This window comes from Terrapene carolina, unplaced genomic scaffold, assembly GCF_002925995.2.
Source record: "Terrapene carolina triunguis isolate 2854851 unplaced genomic scaffold, T_m_triunguis-2.0 Scaffold30, whole genome shotgun sequence".
NCBI classification, from domain to species: Eukaryota; Metazoa; Chordata; order Testudines; family Emydidae; genus Terrapene; species Terrapene triunguis.
In genome coordinates, this window is record NW_020664381.1 from 8645018 (window position 1) to 8665663 (window position 20646).

A 20646-nucleotide genomic window follows, 5' to 3' on the forward strand; every position below is an offset into this window, starting at 1 on the left:
AATGATCCCACAGCACTTAAAACCTTTTCTGTGCTGTGTTATCAGTTGTTTAGAATATACCATATTTGCCCCAGTTCTTCAAATGGTAAAGTGTAATTTTTATAGTTTGTTAAATGTGATGTACAGTAGTAGTGCTTTGTCTGATTCAGATAATTGCATGAAATGTATTCAAGTTGCATCAGCAAATAAGAGTAAAATATTTATATTTACAAGAACTAAGGAGTTATTTGTCTTTGTGCACTTGGCAAATGGGATTTTTAAAAGAATGTTGCCTAGAAAACACATAATCATCATTACTATGTGTACATTGTATATATTATAACTAAACTGCATTGAAGCTTCTGTTTAAGCCCCAAAGCTTCTACTCTTGCCATAGGAACAATGAGAAATGGGACATAGTATAAAGATCTTAAAAGCAAACTGAAATGCTACTACTGAACACCTTGTTTTCTTTACAGATTAACGCAAATGGAGTCTATGGCATTAAACTTGAAACACAATTAAACAATGACCCTTTTGAAGATCTGTCATTTAATCTGCTTGCTGCATCAAAGGTTCAGACATCTGTTCGAATAGCACCTGTTCCAACTTTAAACCAAAAGGAGTTGACTTGGTTGCCTTCTGCAACACAAAGCAATGTTAACACTTTGGATACTGTAAATTGCATGCCAGCAATGCCTCCTAATCCAGCCTATAGCAAATCCCAGGAACATGTACGCAGCTCTCCAAATTCATTGGCTACCAGACTGAACAGCACAAATCCTTTCACTGAAAGAACTGTTAATGCTGGAAACCCATTTAGAACTGAAACCCAAGAACCTGAAGTAACTTCACAGCTTTTAATAGAAGGACCTGCTGCTTATAACCCTTTCCCCTCTCTAAATCCTCCCAATCCTAGTAAAGGCAAGCCTATGTTCTCTATCAGTGCTTTTGAAGACAAGTTTTGTTTGCAAAGTAAATCTTCAATAGTGAAAAACGCAAAACCAAAAGGATGGGTAACATTTGAGGAAGAGGAGGATTCCAGTGTAAAACTAAAGACGTCCTCTGAATGTGTTACAGAATTCAAGAGAGTCAGTTCCAGGAAACCTACTGGTTTTCCAGATTTAGTGGGCACTGAACCAAATATATTTCCTGGCTCAGACTTTACCTTTGATAATGACTGGAATTCTACTGATCCCTTCTATACGCTGCCAGCAAGAAGACCACCTGCACCTCCTGTACCATCAAGAATAACCCAGACCATATCCCCTGCAGATCCTTTTGCTTTGTTGGCACCTAAAGTGTCACCAACACAAGATTTTACAGAAAGATAGACATTCTAAAATACAAGAGATTTTAAGTTTGTTGGTAGGTGTATCCAAAAGAATAATTGGGCATTGAGGTTATTCTATGTGCAATATTCATTGTCAAATGCACTGAACCTTAACTCTATTCATAGCAACCACTGTTTGTGTACAAATTTTGAATATGTATATATGGTAGTGCACAAAAGAATTGTCCACAATTACTATAAATTTAGATGTAATCATATTGAAAGGATTAGTTAATCCTAATAGAATGTATAACACTTTTGGAAATTAGTTTTTGTTTATGAAGCAGTTTCATTTCTGTTCTCAGAGGAATTTCAAAATGCTCAAGAGACTTCCACATGTTAGACCCTTCCAGTCCCTTTTTACTGTTTGGTAACTGATATTTATAAATATTTACCAAAGACCAGCCAAAGTTTAATCAAAATATTGAATGTGGACAGGTACTATTTAGAAAGTAATTTATAACAGAGGTTATGGAGATTAGTAAGGCTTAATTATATTTAAATTTGAGGCACAAATTAAAATAGTTACTTTCAAAATACAAACAAGACCTCATGTACTAATATAGTCAATATTAAATTTATTGACTTTTGTGTCTAGTAATTTCCACCATTTGTTGATGTAAACTTAGAATAGCTATTTAGTATTCAATTTCGTTCATTTATTCATCACTCTCTTAAAGGCTTTTTTTCCCCCCAGAAATTGGAAACTACTGATATTACAAAAGTCTTTCTCTTCACCCTTAAAAAATAAATCCCATTTTTCATCTTTTGCTTTGATTTTTAAAAACAGGCTCCCTCAATGGAGAGCAATGTATTTCAATTACTTTATCTCCTGCTATCTCATTTTTGTGTCCCAGTCATTCCAGAAGAGTTTCTCGTCCTCTGTAAAGATCTGGGTGAGGAAATAGGCAATTATGCTGTGACTTCAGGAGTGTGTTCTGGGCACCATTGTGCCCAGTTTCGTCCCTCTCTACTAACTGCTATATTTTCAAAACCTTGCCTTCAGCAGAGAAAGCAGGAGAGCAGCAACCCTCTGAGCTGAACGGTACTGTTCTATCAGCATTCTTCCCTCTCCCAGAGGTTGTAAACGCCACATTTGTTGTGCTGCTTTGAAGTCAGTGGAGGTTACATCTTTTCGCATAGGATACTGTAAACATGCAACTGGTCCTGTTTCTATGGTTTTCTGGAGTTCACGGTATTTACATAAAATGTGGTATTTTGGTATCTTGAAGGAATTTAAAATAGCACAGATTTCTTTAGCAACACTTGTGTATGCTAAAGAAATGGTAATGTTCCTTACCATTCACAGTATCTTTTATAACATGACTTTTATATAAAAAAGTTGTGAACATTCATCAAAAATGGAATGCATCAAAATTTTATTATGAGATGTATTGGGGGTGAGCCACCATACACACCTGCACTTACTGGCTTATTAGCAAACAAATTATGCTATTTCTGCACCATTTGTAAGTGAATCATAGTTTACTAGCATTACATTTATAGCAGCAAAAGAATGACAATACTACTTCTAAATTCTCCAATACTATCAAAATATTCCATTCAGAAATAATCCATTCTTCCTTTAACAGTATAATTAGGAGATGCTGTTGGATAGAAGTTACAGTAGTGAGTTTTATATTGTGCTTTTCTTCTGTTCAGGTCATTAAAAAGTTCTTGTAAATTTTAAACACAGTACCTGTGATAAACTTTGTGCTTCAATATGTGAATTAACTAGTTTAAACTGTGGCTATTAACATCTGTGTGATTGGTGGTTTTGGTATACAGTCTTACATTAGCAAAACAATTTTGTTTTGGAAACTTTGCTTGTGCAAATTGCAGTTTTGTGATGAATATGTTCCTTGATGAATATTTAATTACAGTGCTTACAAACTGCTGTCTAAAATGTACTTAATATGCAGCACCTCAACACTTGTATGGGATTAAGGAGTTTGACAAAATACTGCACAAAAAGATGCTAAAATATATAGTACAAATAGCTAACCACTGTAATGTGTATTACTGGAAATAATTACTACCAAAAGTACTAAAATACTGAGAAGTAAAATTAGAAATGCTAAACGTATTTTCATGAATTGTGTTCCCCGTAGTAAATTGCTCTGTTAATGTGTTACAATTTTACTGCTTGTGGCACACAATATTTATGATTGTATACTTTACAAAACTGCAGTATTAAAACTCGGTGGCATACAACATTCCGTATCTATCCTGTGAAATGCAGTGATGTATTATTGAAGTAAATACACCTGTCTTTAAGAAGTTTAGTTTATCTTTATTCTCTTTTATTTTAGGTACTTACATGGACCCTATTATCACGATATGTGAGTGCCTCATGATCTGTAATGCATTTATTCTCACAATACCCCTGTGAGGTAGGAAAGTACTGTTATCTCCATTTCACAATTGGAGAACAGAGGCACAGAGCGTAAGTGACTGGACCAAGATCACAGGCAAAGCAGAGAGTTGGATCTCAGGCCAGGTCTACACTGACTTATAACTACGTTGCTCAGAGGTGTGAAAATTCCACACCCCTGAGTGTCGTAGTTATCTCAACCTAACCCTCTGTGTAGACAGCAGTATGTTGACAAGAGAGCTTCTCCTGTCGACATAGCTACCATCTCTCAGGAAGGTGGATTAACTACCCCAGTGGGAGAAGCTCTCCCATTGGCGTAGTAGCATCTTCACTAAAGCACTATTGTGGCGCAGCTGTGCTGCGGTAGTGCTATACATTAAGACCAATCTCCGAAGTCCCAGGTTAAAACCCTAACCATAGGACTGTCCTTCCTCTCCTAAATTAAAGGATAATGTTGACCACAAATAGAGACCCACACAGCGATCCCTCCTGTTGCTGCTTTTTAGCTGGGCCAGAGGACAAGCAGCTTCCATTGCTGCTGTTGCCTCTACTTCTGAATGAGGAGGAATAGCCACTGCCCTCATTAAACGACCCCTTCACCATCAAATCATTCTTCCATTCTCTTACATTTCCGATTCAGCTTGAATCGATAACTTTAAAATCTACTTTTCTGAATTAGTAGGGTCCTTTTAAAACATATGGTAACTTTCTGAGAATCTTAGTCACACGACTTTTTACCCATGGATAATTAATTTTCACAGTAACGTGGTGAACTGCTTAACATTACGTATATTAATAGATCTGGAAGTATAAAATAAGTGCCCAAATTTGCAATGATTTTGGATCAGATAGGCACCCTCTCTCAGGTTTTGTAAATTATGTTAGAGGTGCAGCTATTTTAGTGTGGAGTGCATTAGAAGTAGATATTTTTCCCACCAGGATCTGCTGTCTATTCACAGTGAATGGGCATTGATCCCTGTCATAGCTAGATTGAGACTGGCTGCTGTGCAATCACTTTGGATGGCTGCAGCCATGACTGGTGTGTTGAGGGCACTAGGCGATGTGCTATTTCTTTAGAGCTATATTCCTTTCTATGTTTTAAGGCAACTCCCCATCCCTGCCCACTATAGGCAGGGTAACTCTCACCTTATAATACATGCCTGGAAAAAGAGAAACCCCTGAAATTACCCTCTTGACTATTACCACTATCATGCTGTCTGGGCTTCCTTCTGCCATTTTAAAAAGTATTGACATCTTTTATTAAAAATCAAGAAAAAATGATATCACAAAAGGCTTTATATTCACACTTGTCTTATACTAGTAAAAGTACTACTGTAGCCAGGTCTCTAGTGTTTCTTCACCACCATGTCATCACATGCTGCACAGAGAAATAAAAATGTCAGTGGTCTGGTCTACACCAGTCATTCCACTATTGGTAGCGCTGCTATTAAACTAGCAGGGGCCAAAGAGCTGACAATTCCCAGGGTAGTAGGTGCAGCCAAAGGCTCTGTCAACTCCACTGCTGCGTCAACCCTTGCTGTGGTCCCTGGGCCTTTAAGCTAAACACCAGCTATCCCAAGACCCATGATAAAATCCTGAGAGTTGGTAACGCAGCCAAGGTTAGCAACAGAGGCAACTTCTAGACAATGTGTCTGTTCTAGCCTGGACTGATGGGACCCCTGTCCTGTTGGGGCAGTTTGTGGCTGGGGTTCTTGGGGCATCACACCCCTCAAAGTATGCAAGAACATATATATACACACACTAAATACCAATCGTGAACACAGTAGCTCCAGATGGATTTGCTGTGCTGCTTGTGGGTGGTATTTAGCAGTAGTGATGCCTCCTCCACTGCCCCCGTAACATTTGCCCAGGCTGTGGCTTGAGCAGTGGCCATGAACGCAACACCCCAAGCCCCACTGACAATCATCATGGCTTGGCTACCGCTTAGGCAGATCTGCACAGGTGCCACAGGGCAGTGGTTCTGAACCAGGTAGGGTGACCAGATGTCCCGGTTTTATAGGGACAGTCCTGATTTTTGGGTCTTTTTCTTATATAGGCTCCTATTACCCCCCACCCCCGTCCCGATTTTTCACATTTGCTGTCTGGTCACCCTAGAACCAGGGGTGTGTACCCTTGGGAGTGCGCAGAGGTCTGCCAGGGGTACAGCAACTGATACAGTATTTGCCTCATTTTACAACAGACTAGATGCAGTGGTTCTCAAATGTTTGTATTGGTGACCTCTTTCTCACAGCAAGCCTGTGAGTGCAACCCCATTTCTAAATTAAAAACACTTTTTAATATTTAACACTATTTTAAATGCTGGAGGTGAATTGGGACTTGGGGGCTGAGACTGACCCCCAGTTTGAGAACCCCTGGGCTACAGGAATAGACTTAATGTGAAAAAAAACTTTAATTGTTGCTCTTGCTTCACTGCTTCCCAGAACGACCAGGCTCAGAAATGAAAAACAAGCTCAAGTATCACACTGAAATGGAAGTATAATATTTTTATTCCAATTGATGTATTTTATAATTATATGGTAAAACTGAAAAAGTAAGCAGTTTTTCAGTAACGGGGGGCTGTGGCACTTTTGTATGTCTGTCTGATTTTGTAAGCAAGTAGTTAAGTGCGGTGAAAGTTGGGGGTACGCAAGACAACTCAGACTCTGAAAGGGGCACAGTGGGGTAGTCTAGGAAGGGTGAGAACCAGGTCCCCCGGGGGCGGGGCACGAGCACTGCTACTACATGCGAGGCAGGGTCGGGCGCGGGGAGAGCGGGCGGGCGGGCGCTGTGCAGCTCAGTGCTGCAATGAAGGCAGCGCAGTGGCTGGAGGCGGCTGCTAGGTTTGGGGTATATCAGGGGTCCGGGCACGGGGCGGGACTTTAGGGCAGCGTCCCTGGGGTGCTCTAGGATAACGTATGTTCCCCTGGAGGGAGGGGTAGCTGGGTTTGGGGCTGGGGAGCCCCCAGGACAGGCGCATGTGGGGAGGGGCTGCAGGGCCCGGGGCAGAGGTCAGGACACGGGGGACCTGGGCTGGGGGAGCAGATCCCCCCCCCCGTGGGGCTGCTGCAGCGGGAGGTCGCTGTGCCGGGCCTGGGGGATCTGGGCCGGAGTATTTCGGGGGCCTTTCCTAGGCCGGGCCTCCCGCTTCGCCACGGCGGGCGGGGCTGGTTCCTGCCACTGCCGACTTCTGCCTCCGCGCCCTGCCAGGCCGGGACTGGCCCTTTAAGAACCGGCCTCGCGACACGGCCCCGCCTCCTGGCGGCGGTGATTCCGGGGCGGGCGCGCTCCTCTGGCGCATGCGCTGAGGTGCGGAGCCGGCCTGGCCCCACCATTCGCGGAGGCTCCCGACCTGCGCCCGCCCCCTCCTCCTTCCCGGCGGTTGGTTTCTAGGGACGCGGTGGTTGCTGCTGCGGAGAGGTGGCTCCGGCCCTTCCGGGGAGCGGCGGATCGGACACGCGGCCGGCTCGTGCCGCTGCGGAGCGAATCCCGGGCCCCGGGCCGGGTGAGAGGCTGGGGAGGAGCCAGGCCGGGCACCCCCCCTCCCGTGCACCGCAAAGTGCGCACCCCTCCCCCCCCGCACACACCCCTATGGGCCCCGGCTGCCCGCACGCGGCACCCCCCGTACACCCCAGGGCCCCCATAGAGTCCCCCCCATACGCAGCTGCAGCACTTCTTGATGGTGACAAGAACATTTTTGTTTAATCAGAAACTAATAGATTTCCCTCCCTCGTCCTCCTTCCCACTCCTGGCTGCAGCTAGCAGGGAAGTTGCTTGTCCCTTGTTAAAATGTTGGTAGCGCACCATTGCCTGGTTCTCAGTGCTTTTGCCCTGATCTCTCTCTCTCTCTCTCTGTTTGATCTGACAGGAAATTGGAGCCAGCAACTCCCATCTCCTTTCTGTCTCTGCAGAAATGGTTCAGCTCCATGTGAAGCGTGGCGACGAGAGCCAATTCCTGCTGGAAACAACCTGCAGCATCTCCTTGGAAGACTTAACACAGCAAGTCACCAGGATCTACAATAGCAGACTCAAAGTGCAGCGTATTTGCTCAGGTACTAGCCAAATCCATACACCACACAAGCGACCAGGGAATTCTATCTCTTGTACTTATGTGGCCCCATTACCACAGTATCTGAAAGCCTCATAGCTATTAATGTGCAGTAGGCAAGTACTGCTATCCTCATGTCACAGTTGGGGAACTGAGGCACAGAGAGAGTAACTAAGTTGGCTTAGTTTGAAGAGAGACTGGGAATGGTTGGGTCATTACACTAATTGAATCTATTTCCCCATGTTAAAATATCCTCACACCTTCTATGGGTTATCTCGATTATCACGTCAAAGGTTTTTTTTCTCTCTCCTGCTGATGATAGCTCATCTCAATTGATTGGCCTCTTACAGTTGGTAGGGCAACTCCCACCTTTTCATGCTCTCTGTATGTATAAATATCTTCTTTCTGTGTGTTCCATTCTATGCATCCGAAGAAGTGGGCTGTAGCCCACAAAAGCATATGCTCAAATAAATTTGTTAGTCTCTGAGGTGCCACAAGTACTCCTGTTCTTTTTAAGTTGGCGAAGGTCATAGAGGAAGCCAGTGGCAGAACTGGGAACAGAGTAGAGCTGATCAAAAATTTTCATCGGAATGATTTTCAAAACAAAAAAATATGCTTTTGTAAAACTGAAATTTTTGGCAGGAAAATGTCGGTTTTGCTGAAAATCAAAAAGAGGGGCTCTGTTTCTTCTCCCCCCTCCCTTGTCCCCCTCCCCATAGCTTTGGGAGCTGGAGAGGCAGCTTCTTTGACCCCAGAGCATGTGGGGAGGGCTGAACTCCCTGGCTCTCCCAAAATGAATTTTTTGTCAAAAAACCCATCCTGGACATTTTTTTGCATTTTTGATGTTTCATCCTGATTCAGGGCAGTTTTGTTTTGTTTTAAACTGTTTTTCATTAAAAGGGATTTCTATTTTTCAGGCAGCTCAAAAATTAACCACAGAAAGGGACCCTCATGGTAGTCGCTGATGATGATACTTTGGCCAGGCCAGAGGAACAAGCAGCTTCCATTTATGTTTGCCATCCATGCTCCTGAATGAGTAGGGAACAGCAGCCATGTGCTGTCCTCACTTCTAGCTTCTGGATCAGTGCTTGTACCCATTTGTATGCATTTCTCTTAGCTGGCGAAATTCTGTTGTCAGTCATAGGTTCTGTGTTGCTTTTTGGTATTTCAAAGTAGGGTTAAAACCCGTTTCTTTATTTCAATGTATATTATTTTGATGCCTCGTTACTTTACAGTCATTAAAACAGTTCTCAAAACTTCTCAGGCCTGACTTAACGTAGAGACAGCATTTCAGTATAAAAATCAGGATATCATAATGCAACAACATTTTCCACAAGCATGAAGTCTAAAAGTTGGCAAAACCAAATTTCAATACTTTGGTGTTTTAGGTTCTCTTCCCACATCAGATTTAAAAAAAAAAAAATATTAAACTGTATATCACAATAAAGTATAGTTGTGCCATTTTTCAAATTTGTTCGTTTAACTACTCAAAAAATGTGAAATTAAGCAAAGGAGATTTAGGAATTATCACTAGAAAAAGGTGGTGGCAGCAAAACAGCAGGTGGAACTACTGTATATGTGCTTACAAAAGTCCCTCTTTGCAGCTCTTTAAAAGCTGAAACTTAGCCTGTTGTTCAAATAAGTGCCTTTGACATAACATTGTTTTCTGCTTCTAAATTCTGACCTTGTTTTTTAAGAAATGGAGGAACTGGCAGAACATGGTGTCTTCTTGCCTCCTAATATGCAAGGACTGACAGATGAACAGATTGAAGATTTGAAATTAAAGGATGAATGGGCAGATAAATGTGTACCAAGTGGTGGAAGTGTCTTTAAAAAGGATGAAATTGGACGAAGGAATGGACATGGTAAATGCATCTTAAACATGCATATCTCTGTATGAGCATAACTAAGACATAGTTTCATGAGGAACTTAAAATTATTTGATATTTTGACTAATGCTGTTGAATTCATAACAACAAACCTATAATTTAATCTCAAAACTCTTAAATAAGAGAAAAACAAGTAGATGTTAGTGTATAGTTTAAAATTATGCCAATTGGAATATCTGCCAGCCAGTCCATTTCCTGTAAAGTACATAATTATAAAGTTATTTATAAAGGCAGTTCAAGTAGTATTGGACAGCAATTAAACCCATAGAAACTACTTGTTTGGCTGCAATCTCACAAGAAATGGGACTTGCCACATCAGGTCTTGGATTTAGACTTGACTTAATGCTGATATTAATCAAGAATAAATAACACTATACTGCTTTTCCTCAACACATATTTTAGATAACATCCACACAAAAATTGTTAAAAGAACAATAGGGTTGCAAAGTCAAGTACTCAAAAATTAGGAAATTTCAAAATTAAGGTTGCCTGTGCAACGATTATTCAGCCCCTAGATATAGTTATTAATAACATGATCACATACTATTTTTTCCACAGGACCCCAGCCTCATTTAGTGAATGGATAGTTATTTAAGATTTCTTTTTCTCCTCATTCATTAGATGGCCTCGGGCCTTATTTAACGAAGATTTCCCCCTCTCTTTCTTTTCTCTCCTTTTCCCTCATCTACCTTCATTGAAATCAGGCAGCTTCCTCCTCGTTTTCTCACTGCCAAGGTGCCAGCGGTGTAATCATTGAGATCACAGAAGAGACCGTTTCCTTGTTCTCAGTTTCTATGCCCAACACCATAATGACCTTTAACAGAAGGAAGGTGTAATGACCCTTTTGTTTTTATTTTTATTTGTTTCTTTTTCTATTTTTTAAAGTAACCACATTTAAAATTAAAGGTCAAGAAATTCAAAGCTCAAGTTCCCATAAAAGCATAGCTCAGAATTGTACACAGTAGAGACTGACAGAAAATAATACATACAATATGAGACAGAGCTAATACAGGAGAGTCAAGCTTTACATGATGTTTCAGTATAACAAGACCATTTAAAAGGCAAAGCCCTATCAAAGTGACCTTCTGGGTGCATGTCATAAATCTTACCCTCAATTGTAAAATAGTGTTTTTGTTTCATGTTTAGAGTACAATCAAGAAACTTGATTATGAATTTGTAGACTTATAAATAGAGTGAAACTAAGTAGGATGCCTTCTGGATTTGTGATTTAGTAGTTTTTAAATTAACTTGCTTACAGTAGATAATAATAATATATGGCATATTTAGGCAGATTTTTATAGCAAGAAATGTTAGTGTATGTATTAAAGATGCATCTATTGTTTTTAAGCTCCAAATGAAAAAATGAAAGAAGTTTTAAAAAAGACAGTAGAGGAAGCTAAAGCACAAATATCTAAGGTAAGATTTTAAAGTGACACTGAATCTTTCAAAAATGTTATGGATGCTACATAGCTCTTCTGTTTTTCAAAAATAACTAATTAATTTTTCATTTGAGTGCAAAGGACAGTAATTTCCAGTTGCAATGTGAAATAATTTGAATAGTCTGATAAAAACTGTGGAACTCCTATTAATCATTTTCTTAATGACTTGTGGCAAGATTTTTTTCAGAGCGTTACAGGATCAGATATTAAACTCTGAGTGAATGCTGGCATCACAAATTTTGCATTAAATGATTAAACCACATTTCATTCCACCCACATGCTCTTCATTTTTTATTTGTTACTGATACATTCTTTGAGTGAATGCTTGTCAAGTTTTCTAATGAAAAAATTAACTACATTCAGAAATTTGTAGATTAAAATACCTATTGCTCATTAATGTAGTGTGCTGTAGTTTTACATATAATTGAGTAAATATTAAAGTAATTGAAATGAGGTGGTCTGCAATAACAAGGGATTTGACTCGACAACCCAGGGTTCCTTCCAGTCCTATGTTATCACTTTTTCATACCATAGATGATTTAAGCCCCAATCCTTCCAAAGCTTATCCACATGCTTAAATTTAATCACGTGTAGTCACATTGAGTTCAGTGGAGCTAGGCAGACTCGTATGTCTTTGCAGGATTGAGGCCTAAATTATTCAATTCCACTTTAAGAATAGCTGTATATTTTATGTTGACACACTACTTGTTTATGACAGAAGCACAAATGCAGTAATGACTTTTTATTCATATACTTTTCCTTGTAAACCGTGGCTCTTTGAAATTCTTCTAAAATACATAAGCTGACGGAGAAATGTTGCAAACAATGGGGATTTATATTACTGTTTTTTGGTCCCATTAGGTTTAAAATGAACATGCTAATTGATACTTTTTTTAGGTTGGGGGCTATTCTACATCTATAGTGGCATTAGTGCTGCATTATTTCTTCAGACTTGGGTGTCAATGCATCCTGTGGATTTTTTTTGGTCTCTGGTGCGAAGTCATATCTGATAGCATCCCCTTGCTAGCCACAGGTATTGATCAGCTTACCAACTGCTACTAGCTGCTAGAGTAGTGGTCTCCAACCTTTTTATGCCCAAGATCACGTTTTGAATCTAAGGGCAACCCAGGATCTACCCCGCCCCTTCCCCAAAGCCCTGCCCTGCTCACTCCATCCCCCCTCTCTCCCTTGCTCACTCTCCCCAACCCTCACTCACTTCCACTGGGCTGGGGTAGGGGGTTGGGGTTCAGGAGGGGGTGCAGGCTCTGGGCTGGGACCAAGGGGTTCGCAGTGTGGGAGGGGGCTCTGGGCTGAGCCTGGGACAGGGGATTAGGGTGCAGGAGGGGGTGAGGGCTGCAAGCTCTAGGAGGGAGTTTGGGTACAGGAGGGGGCTCTGGGCTGGGGCAGAGTGTGGAGGTGCAGGTTCTGGGACGGAGTTTGGGTGCAGGAGGAAGCTCTGGGCTGGGGCAGAGTGTTGGGTTGCAGGAGGGGGTGCAGGGTCTGGGAGGGAGTTTGGGTACAGGAGCAGGCTCTGGGCTGGGGCAGAGTGTTGGGGAACAGGATGGGGTGCAGGGTGCTGGCTCTGGGAGGGAGTTTGGGTGCAGGAGGAGGCTCTGGGCTGGGGCAGAGTGCAGGAGGGAGTACAGGGTGCTGGCTCTGGGAGGGGGGTCAGGGCTGGGGTTCAGGGTGCAGGAGGGGGTATGGGGTGCAGGCTCAGGGAGGGGGCTGGGGGTTGGGGTGCGGCCTCCCACTGGGCAGCAATTACCTCCGGCAGCTCCTGGTTGGGGGGCAGATGGCTCCACACACTGCCCTTCTCTGCAAGCACCGCCCCCACAGCTCTCCAGGCCAATGGGAGCTCCGGGGGCAGTGCTCGCAGGCAGGAGCAGCACCCGGAGAGAGACGCCTGCCCGCTTCCAGGAGCGGCGTGGGGCCGGGTAGGCAGGGACCCTACCTTAGCGGCAGCCACGCTGTGCCACCAGAGACCGTGATCAACCGGAAGAGCCTCTAGGAACAACTGGTTGGTGACCACTGTGCTGGAGCATGCTTGCAACCTGTATACTCTTTGCGTTGTGTTCCCAGATGCCATAATGATTTCTCAGGAACCTATAGGATTTGGGGCACAGATTGGAGAGAAGATGGCTGGAGAGCCGTCTGTAACCTGATCATCTTCTGTGCAATGATTTTATGAAGGCACACTATTGCACTGACTGAGGCAGAGATATAACTTGTCCTTGTCCATGGACATTGCAAGGAACCTTCCAGCTGAAATATTTGTTAGTGAGCAGTTTGATTAATCATGATTGACTCTTCACCCATCCCTCTCCATGTTTGTTCCTTCAGCTGGTTGATGTGATTTTTTTTTTTTTTTTTAGCTGAGGGGTGAAAACATTAAACTAGAACTCAGAATTGGTCTCTGAGTCTATAATTAAGAGAGTCAGGAGTTCCTGATTTCCTGTCATGTTCAGTTTGGTTTCTTATTTTGATGTGTCTGGTGTTTTGGGTTTCCCGCCTGCATCACTTGACTCTGATCCATCTTGGTTGTTTAAAACAGGTGATGTAGCTATAATATCATCACTGATAGGGATTATCAGTGTTCCACTTAGCAAGGATGTTGACCATTTTGCAAACATGCACCGCTTGTCCTCAAGAAACTGCCATTTGATTATAGATTTTTTCCAATTGTTGTCCAGTCTCCTACCTCCCCATTTTCCGTGATGCGATTTCGAAAACAGTGACCATTCCATTCACGGTTTAGGCACTACTGACATCTTTACATGCGTTCCAGTTTGGGTTCAGCAATCCCCCTGTAGTGACCCTGCTTATGAGAGCCATGAATGATGATCTCCTGGTTTTAGATTATTGCCATTTGGCCATTCTGGTCATGCTGGACATCTCAGCAGCTCATATATATGAGGCCTCTTGGCAATATCATTTCTAAATATGAGGTAGATTATTAGAATAGTGCTGAGATGCAATTTTATGTCCCTTGCTAAATTGAATACTGCAGATTTGGTCTCTGCTCTAGAGGAAAGCCTGCATGAAATTTGCAGCTAGATACTGTATTTTCATTACCTGACCATAACTATTACATAACATTGCTGTGTTTCACCCTGGAGGATGCTGCATGTAAGTAGTGGGTTGAAATTATTTATATATTGTATTTATGTGAAGTGTTTTGGGTTGCTTTTGGATGAAAGGTGAAAACGTGTTTTTTATTTGCATATACATTATTTATAGTTAAGTGCCTAAAAATATGGTCAACTTACAAATAAATAATATATGGAGATACACTTATCTCATAGAACTGGAAGGGACCCTGAAAAGTCATTGAGTCCAGCCCCCTGCCTTCACTAGCAGACCAAGTACTCATTTTGCTCTAGGTCCCTAAGTGGCCCCCTCAAGGATTAAACTCACAACCCTGGGGTTTAGCAGGCCAATGCTCAAACCACTGAGCTATCCCTCTCCCCGCTTGGGTTTGGAGATTAATTTGTTTTCAGATTATCAGTCCATAATGATGAAAATGAACACACACACTACTTTTCTTGCCAAGTTTGGTCTTGCAGATTGGGGAACAATATATTATACTTACCAGCTATTGAGGCTAATAACGTCCACAAGGAGGCATCATTCTTTTAGTCTCCTTTTTATAACTCCCTGTATTGAAAACTTTGGTGAGGCAAAATTCATTAGTGAACTATAAAAGTTTGTTTCAGCTGCTTCTTGTTTCTTCTCATCTGTGCAATGATTATTCCAATCATATGTTGTATGCGGTGTAGGAGCTGCGTCAGTCCCAGGATATTAGAGAGACAAGGTGAGTGAGCTAATATCTTTTACTGAACCAACTTCTGTTGGTGAGAGAGACAAGCTTACACAGAGCTCTTCTTCAGGTCACCAACAGAAGTTGGTCCAATAAAAGATACTACCTCATCTACCTTGTCTCTCTTCCAATCATATGGCAATTAAGTGTCTGTGCTGCTACAAATCTCTGTATGAGCTGCACAGAGTGCTAAGCATTGCCTTAGAGCAGATCCCATTTGTGTTTTGCTCATTCGTGTCTTTCATTTGCAGGTGCTCTTTTACCTGAAGGCTCAGGTCCATAGGACCCCCTTTCTAACCCTCATTTGACTTTTACTACTTTTGTCCATGAATCACAAATAGTCAAAATAAGAGATTTCCCCCTCCAGTTTCTACAGTCATCGGCATGCTTATTTGAATGTCTGTGTTCAATAGACAGCTACAGCAGAAATTTTATTATTAAGTTGTGTAGCAGGCATTTAATGGATATTTGAGATTTCATTTCTTTGCCAATAAAAGCAAATAGCAGTAAACTTTTGTCTTGTTATTCTATGTGCAGCTGTTTTATGAATCAGGATAAAGAGAACTAAGAGTGATTTGCTCTGACATAAGTTTCTGTTTAGCCAGTTGGCTTCATTTAAATATCACACTGTTTAACATTATGAACTGATTGCAAAACAGATGCTTTCCTCCTAACTTAATTACTTTGTTTAAATTTTAACAATGGCTCCTGTCTGTATCTCAGAAACAAGTTCAAGCTAACGTATGTGTTAATATGGAGATGGTGAAAGATGCACTGGACCAGCTCCGAGGAGCTGTAATGATTGTTTATCCGATGGGATTGCCTCCACATGATCCAATTAGAATGGAGTTTGAAGATAAAGAAGACTTGTCGGGAACTCACGTATGTAGTAACATATTTGGGTTATATACAGTGTCTGGGTTTAATTTATGCTCTCCAAGGAAAGGAAAGAGAAATTCTTCATTTTATGTGACAGTGATTATTTGATTTTTTTTGTTGGTTTCTAAATATTTTTGTCTCTAATGGTTTTTAAAAGTACATGAAATGTCAATAAATTAATTAAAAATAAGATGAACAAACATATATTCAGTTAAAATGCCCCATACTAATGTGAGTTCATGTGGGTTTATTTGGTTGTCCATTTTAAACACCTATGAGAATTAAACATTTTGAGTGATAAAACTGGAGTCAGAATTGAGGAGGATAGTACTGTATTGGATGACCAAGACACTACAGATTGAGATCAGAGGAAGAAAGGTATAGCAGTAACCCTTTTTTAATAAGGATAGAGTGTAAAACCAAGAGAATTTTAAATATTAACTGAGCTTTTTGTTGTTAATCCCAGAGGGATCATCTTATAAACTGACTATGGAAGGTTGCTGCAAGAGTCTCTGTTTATGCAAAAATTACTAGTGTCATTTTTTTCTTGTAAATTATAATTGTCACAGGCTGGACTTGAGGTTATTGAAGAGTCTGAAGCACAATTGTGGTGGGCAGCAAAGGAGTTAAAAAGAACAAACAAACTTTCAGACTTTGTGGGCAAAAATGAAAAAACTAAAATCATTGTCAAGATACAGAAAGTGAGTATTACTGTCAGTCTCTACTTATGATTCAGCACTGACTTTTTTACAGAGAATTTCTAATAGATTTAGAAAATGGATCTAGTTAATTTCAGCTTGGATCTCTTAAGGTTATAAAACCAAAACTGAGTTAAAGTGAAATCCTGCCAATATTACAGAATATACTTTTGAAAGAACAACCAAAAATTGCAGATATTAAGGTTCACATTAGACTAAAAATGAAATAAAAATGTCATTTGCTGGAAGTTGAGATAAAAAATTTGTTCTTCAAGTGATTGTCCTCATGGATTCTCTTTCTGATACATGTGCATCCAATGTGAGAGATCAGATTATTTTGGCCACCAGTGTCCGTTGGGGTTGCATCTGCACCTTGGATGCCCTCGCTGCATCCCCTCACACCTGAAGTCATAAAGGGTGGAGTATGTCCAACCATCCTTCCATTCCTTCTTACTGACTGTGGCTGCTAGACAGAACCCCTGCAGTGTCTACTTCCTTGTGTATTATGTGACTTTCCGTGTGTGTGAGGATAGGTAATGTGGTAAGCTTAATTTTTCCTCTCTTTATACCCATTGGCCCTCTCACTTTAAAAAACAAAAAACAAACACTTTATTTGTTTGTGCTAGGGACTTCCCCAGTACGGGATGTATCTAGGATTATGGCTGAAACAAAGCCCGGAGGGTTCAAAACTTGCCTCGTCTTTGATGAGGCTTTTCTGTTCAATGACAATCACTCAAGCTGCCTTTTGTGTCTTGGCGAGGGGCACATCATCCCTAATAGATGCTCAGTGTGTTGCTCCTTCACCAAGAGGACACACAAGGTGAGAGAGGCCTGTCTTAAACTCTTCCAGAGTACTCAGTGAGAGCTTCCTTGGAAACAGAGAAAAAAGGGCTTGAACATTCTTCCTCAGCTAATGCTCCTCTGAGCTGTGGCTCAACTCCAACCTTGCTTCAAAGAGATCAAACCCTTCAATGCCCAGGACTGTCAGCTAAGTCCTCCTCCACCACCCAGTCATGTGAAAGGCACAGGCAGGAACATTGTTCCCACAGTGAGCACAGGCCTAGGTCACCTTTCCCAGGGCCTAGTAAAATGAGGCAAAGATCTTTTCAGGTCACTCACCCAAAAGGCAGTTTACAGCTCAGATTGGGTTGTTGGCTGTTTTAGCAAAATCTGGTCACCAAGTACACATGGTACCCTCTGATATAGCAGTCCGCAGTTCACTTGGTACCAACTTCTCAGTACCAAACTGTCTTAGTATTAGCACATGTGGTCCCGGCACCATGACTGAGGAGCTGACCCCTGTAGTGCATATGCTTCTGGCACCAGCTTTCTTGATACTGACGTTCTTCTCAGTACCACGTGATCTTGCAGAGACTACACAACATGAGTCACCATTGCTCTTCTCAGCCAATAGAACGTGTTTTGCTTCATTGTTTAGTAGTACTGCTACAGTACTAGTCAGCTCTTCAGCTCCAGTGGTGGGGGGAACACCAGATACGGTAGCTCAAGTCCCCTCCAAGAGATCTAAATGATTTTTACATATACCCAGATCCTGGTCACTGGTAGTGACATCAGCAGAGGCCCACAAAGATGATACTGCAAAACAAAGACCCCAAAAAGCTAGATTTATTTGGCAAAAAGATGCATTCATTATCAAGTCTGTAGATGTGTATCTCAAATTACCAGGAGCTTCTGTCAAAATCTGATTACCTTAATTTGGACAAGGTAACACGATTTATAGAGAAACTCCCTCAAGAACATAGGGAGGAACTGAAAGTTATTGGCTTAAGGACTGTTCGTAGCTTGAACGTCAGTATAGGTTGCATTAAGTGCTTAGGATCTGGCAGCACTCTCAGTAGCCACTTCCATTGTCAGGGCTTCATGGCTCCAGTCTTCAGGACTACCAAAAGAGGTCCAAATGAAGATAAGGGATCTCCCTTTTGAAGATTGTGATCTGTTCAGTGTGCATACAGCAGTCACGTTCCTGGCCCTGGGACAGTCTGCATAGTGGAGCTGCCTGCCCCAGAGCTGCAGACCCCTAGGAACAGCAGCACAATGAAACTGACTAGAATGTCAATTTCATATATTTGGTTTTGGAAACACCATGTTTTGGTTTCCTAAATGAAATTTTTGATTCACCAAGAAATGTTGGCAATTTGGTTTCATTCCAATGAGGAACAAACCCAGATTCCTGGTCATATTTGTGGATATTATACCTTAAGTATTCTACACATTAACATCCTGGGCCAAGATTTTCAAAAATGAGTACCTAAATTTAGGCACATAAAGCCATATTTAGGCACTTTAGTAAGCAACCTGCCTTTTGCAAGTGCTGAGCAGTCATCTGCTGTCATTGAAATAGCCTATTTTATTATTTGTTATGTAGGCCTGTTTCTGGGATGTGCAGAGAGATTTATCTATACTATTTAATTTCGTACATAGATGTTACACTAGCATTTGTACCATCCTTCGTATCCATGATTAAAGATGAAATCTAAGTATACTTATGTTAAAATGTAAATTTTAATTGCTTCTCATGGATTAAACTGTTTCAGTGTCATGAGTACAGTGTACATAGACAAACTGAACATGGATAAAACTAGTCTTTGAATTTAAAATTCAACATAATTGGGGGGGAAGCACATCATGTGCTTCACAAATTTAGATACTAAGATTGTTATGTATATGAGGACAATAGTGAGACATCTTTAAGAATTTTAAATTGTGGAAAAATAGAATTTAAACAAGACATTTAAAAAAATGTTTTATTATTGAGTTTGTTTTGTAACCTTAAGAATTGCAGCCCTCATCCTGCACCATTAAAGCCAATGACAACTTTGCCATTGATGTCCGTGATTATAGGCTAAAGTTTTCTGAAAGATTTTGTTAATTACTATTATAGAAATTTCAATATTTTTAAGTTCGTAAATAAAATAGACAGAGGCCTAATCATCAAGCTCACAACTCCCTTGACTTTAATGTAACTGATTGGGCCCAGAAATAGAGGAATATTTCTCAGTTAAATTAAACTTTAACGTTGATTCTTCTGTCTTATATAAAGCCATGAAACTTGAAGACTTACTGTTTGAGGAAATATTTGTTTAGCACCTTAAGATTCTTGTGTACTTTTTTTTTTTTTTTTTTTTGTACTGAACATACCATCATGAATAAATTTTATCAATTTACTTCCAGAAAGGACAAGGTGCCCCATCACGTGAACCGGTGATAAGTAATGAAGAGCAAAAACAGATGATGCTGTATTATCACAGGAAGCAGGAGGAACTCAAGGTAACAAGTGATTCTACTGTGTTACATGACACAAATAGAGTGAAGCAAATATAACTAAGTCTCTTTTCAATTATTTCATAAAAGCTTCTTTGTTAATTTTATTTGCAGAAATTAGAAGAAAATGATGATGACGCCTATTTAAATTCAGAATGGGCAGACAGTCATGCTTTGAAAAGACAGTTTCATGGTGTAAAAGATATTAAGTGGGGACCGAGATGAAGCTCTCCAAACAGACTTTGCCTCTTTAGAAATAAATAAATAATTGACCCACCCTTGTTATGTATATGACAAGCACGTTAGTAAACCTCAGTTAGTATTTGTGACAAATGTTGAAATTTCCAGTTTCATAGTAGAGGTTCATTTTAAGCTTGAGTTTTTTAATGAAAATTTCACATTTCTAATAACTGTCTATAGCAGGACTCTTCTGTAGTATGACTATGTAGATTACACATTGTAAATTTTCATAATTCTATTTTTTACAAATGTTTGTAACTGGAATAATTAAATCTTAAAGTGTTGTGCAGACAGGATTCATAGCTAATAAAAATAATTAGATGGTTGTGCTGGTAGCCTTAAAGTTTTATTCTTTATTTTGAAAATCAGTTTTCATGTATACCATCTTGAATCAATGCAAATTCAGTGGTATTAATTATTTGTTTGTATCTTACCAAGGTTAATTTTAAGCTATCAGTTTTTAAATGAATGGATTTTTGTTAGCAATTATTTAAACAAAGTAGTTTTGTTTGAACACTGACAAAATGAAACTTTTTTGTATGCTTCAGTTTCACTCCACATTTTCCTCATTTTTCACTTATTCTTATTTTTCTTTTAAAATGGCAAGCAAGGAACTGAGCCCAGCTAATATTATCTTGTTTTCATATTTCATCATTTTCATGTATAGACTG

The 20646-nt window shown here is 40.7% G+C and overlaps 2 protein-coding genes across 4 annotated transcripts in view; both read left to right on the forward strand.

Annotated features, from left to right (window-relative positions):
- The window catches only part of LOC112118626 (synaptojanin-1-like), a 122226-nt gene extending 120363 nt beyond the window's left edge, over positions 1-1863 (forward strand). The window contains 1 exon segment of the mRNA XM_029911417.1: positions 459-1863. Coding sequence (XP_029767277.1) covers positions 459-1313 — 855 coding nt within the window. The 3' untranslated portion in view covers positions 1314-1863.
- Positions 1864-6479: 4616 nt separating this feature from the next.
- Positions 6480-20134, forward strand: LOC112124730 (cilia- and flagella-associated protein 298-like). 3 transcript variants are annotated; one of them, XM_026651406.1, is made up of 8 exons: positions 6480-6533; positions 7552-7735; positions 9429-9596; positions 10969-11036; positions 15600-15758; positions 16325-16456; positions 19646-19741; positions 19850-20134. In XM_026651406.1, the coding sequence occupies exons 1-8, from the start codon at positions 6492-6494 to the stop codon at positions 19958-19960; spliced, it is 960 nt and encodes a 319-aa protein (XP_026507191.1). In that variant the 5' UTR covers positions 6480-6491; the 3' UTR covers positions 19961-20134. The 3 variants fall into 3 exon arrangements, with proteins under 3 accessions (XP_026507191.1, XP_026507192.1, XP_026507195.1); XM_026651407.2 differs by having other exon boundaries at positions 6495-6526; XM_026651410.2 differs by lacking the exon at positions 6480-6533 and adding an exon at positions 7185-7188.
- The last annotated feature ends 512 nt before the right edge of the window (positions 20135-20646 follow it).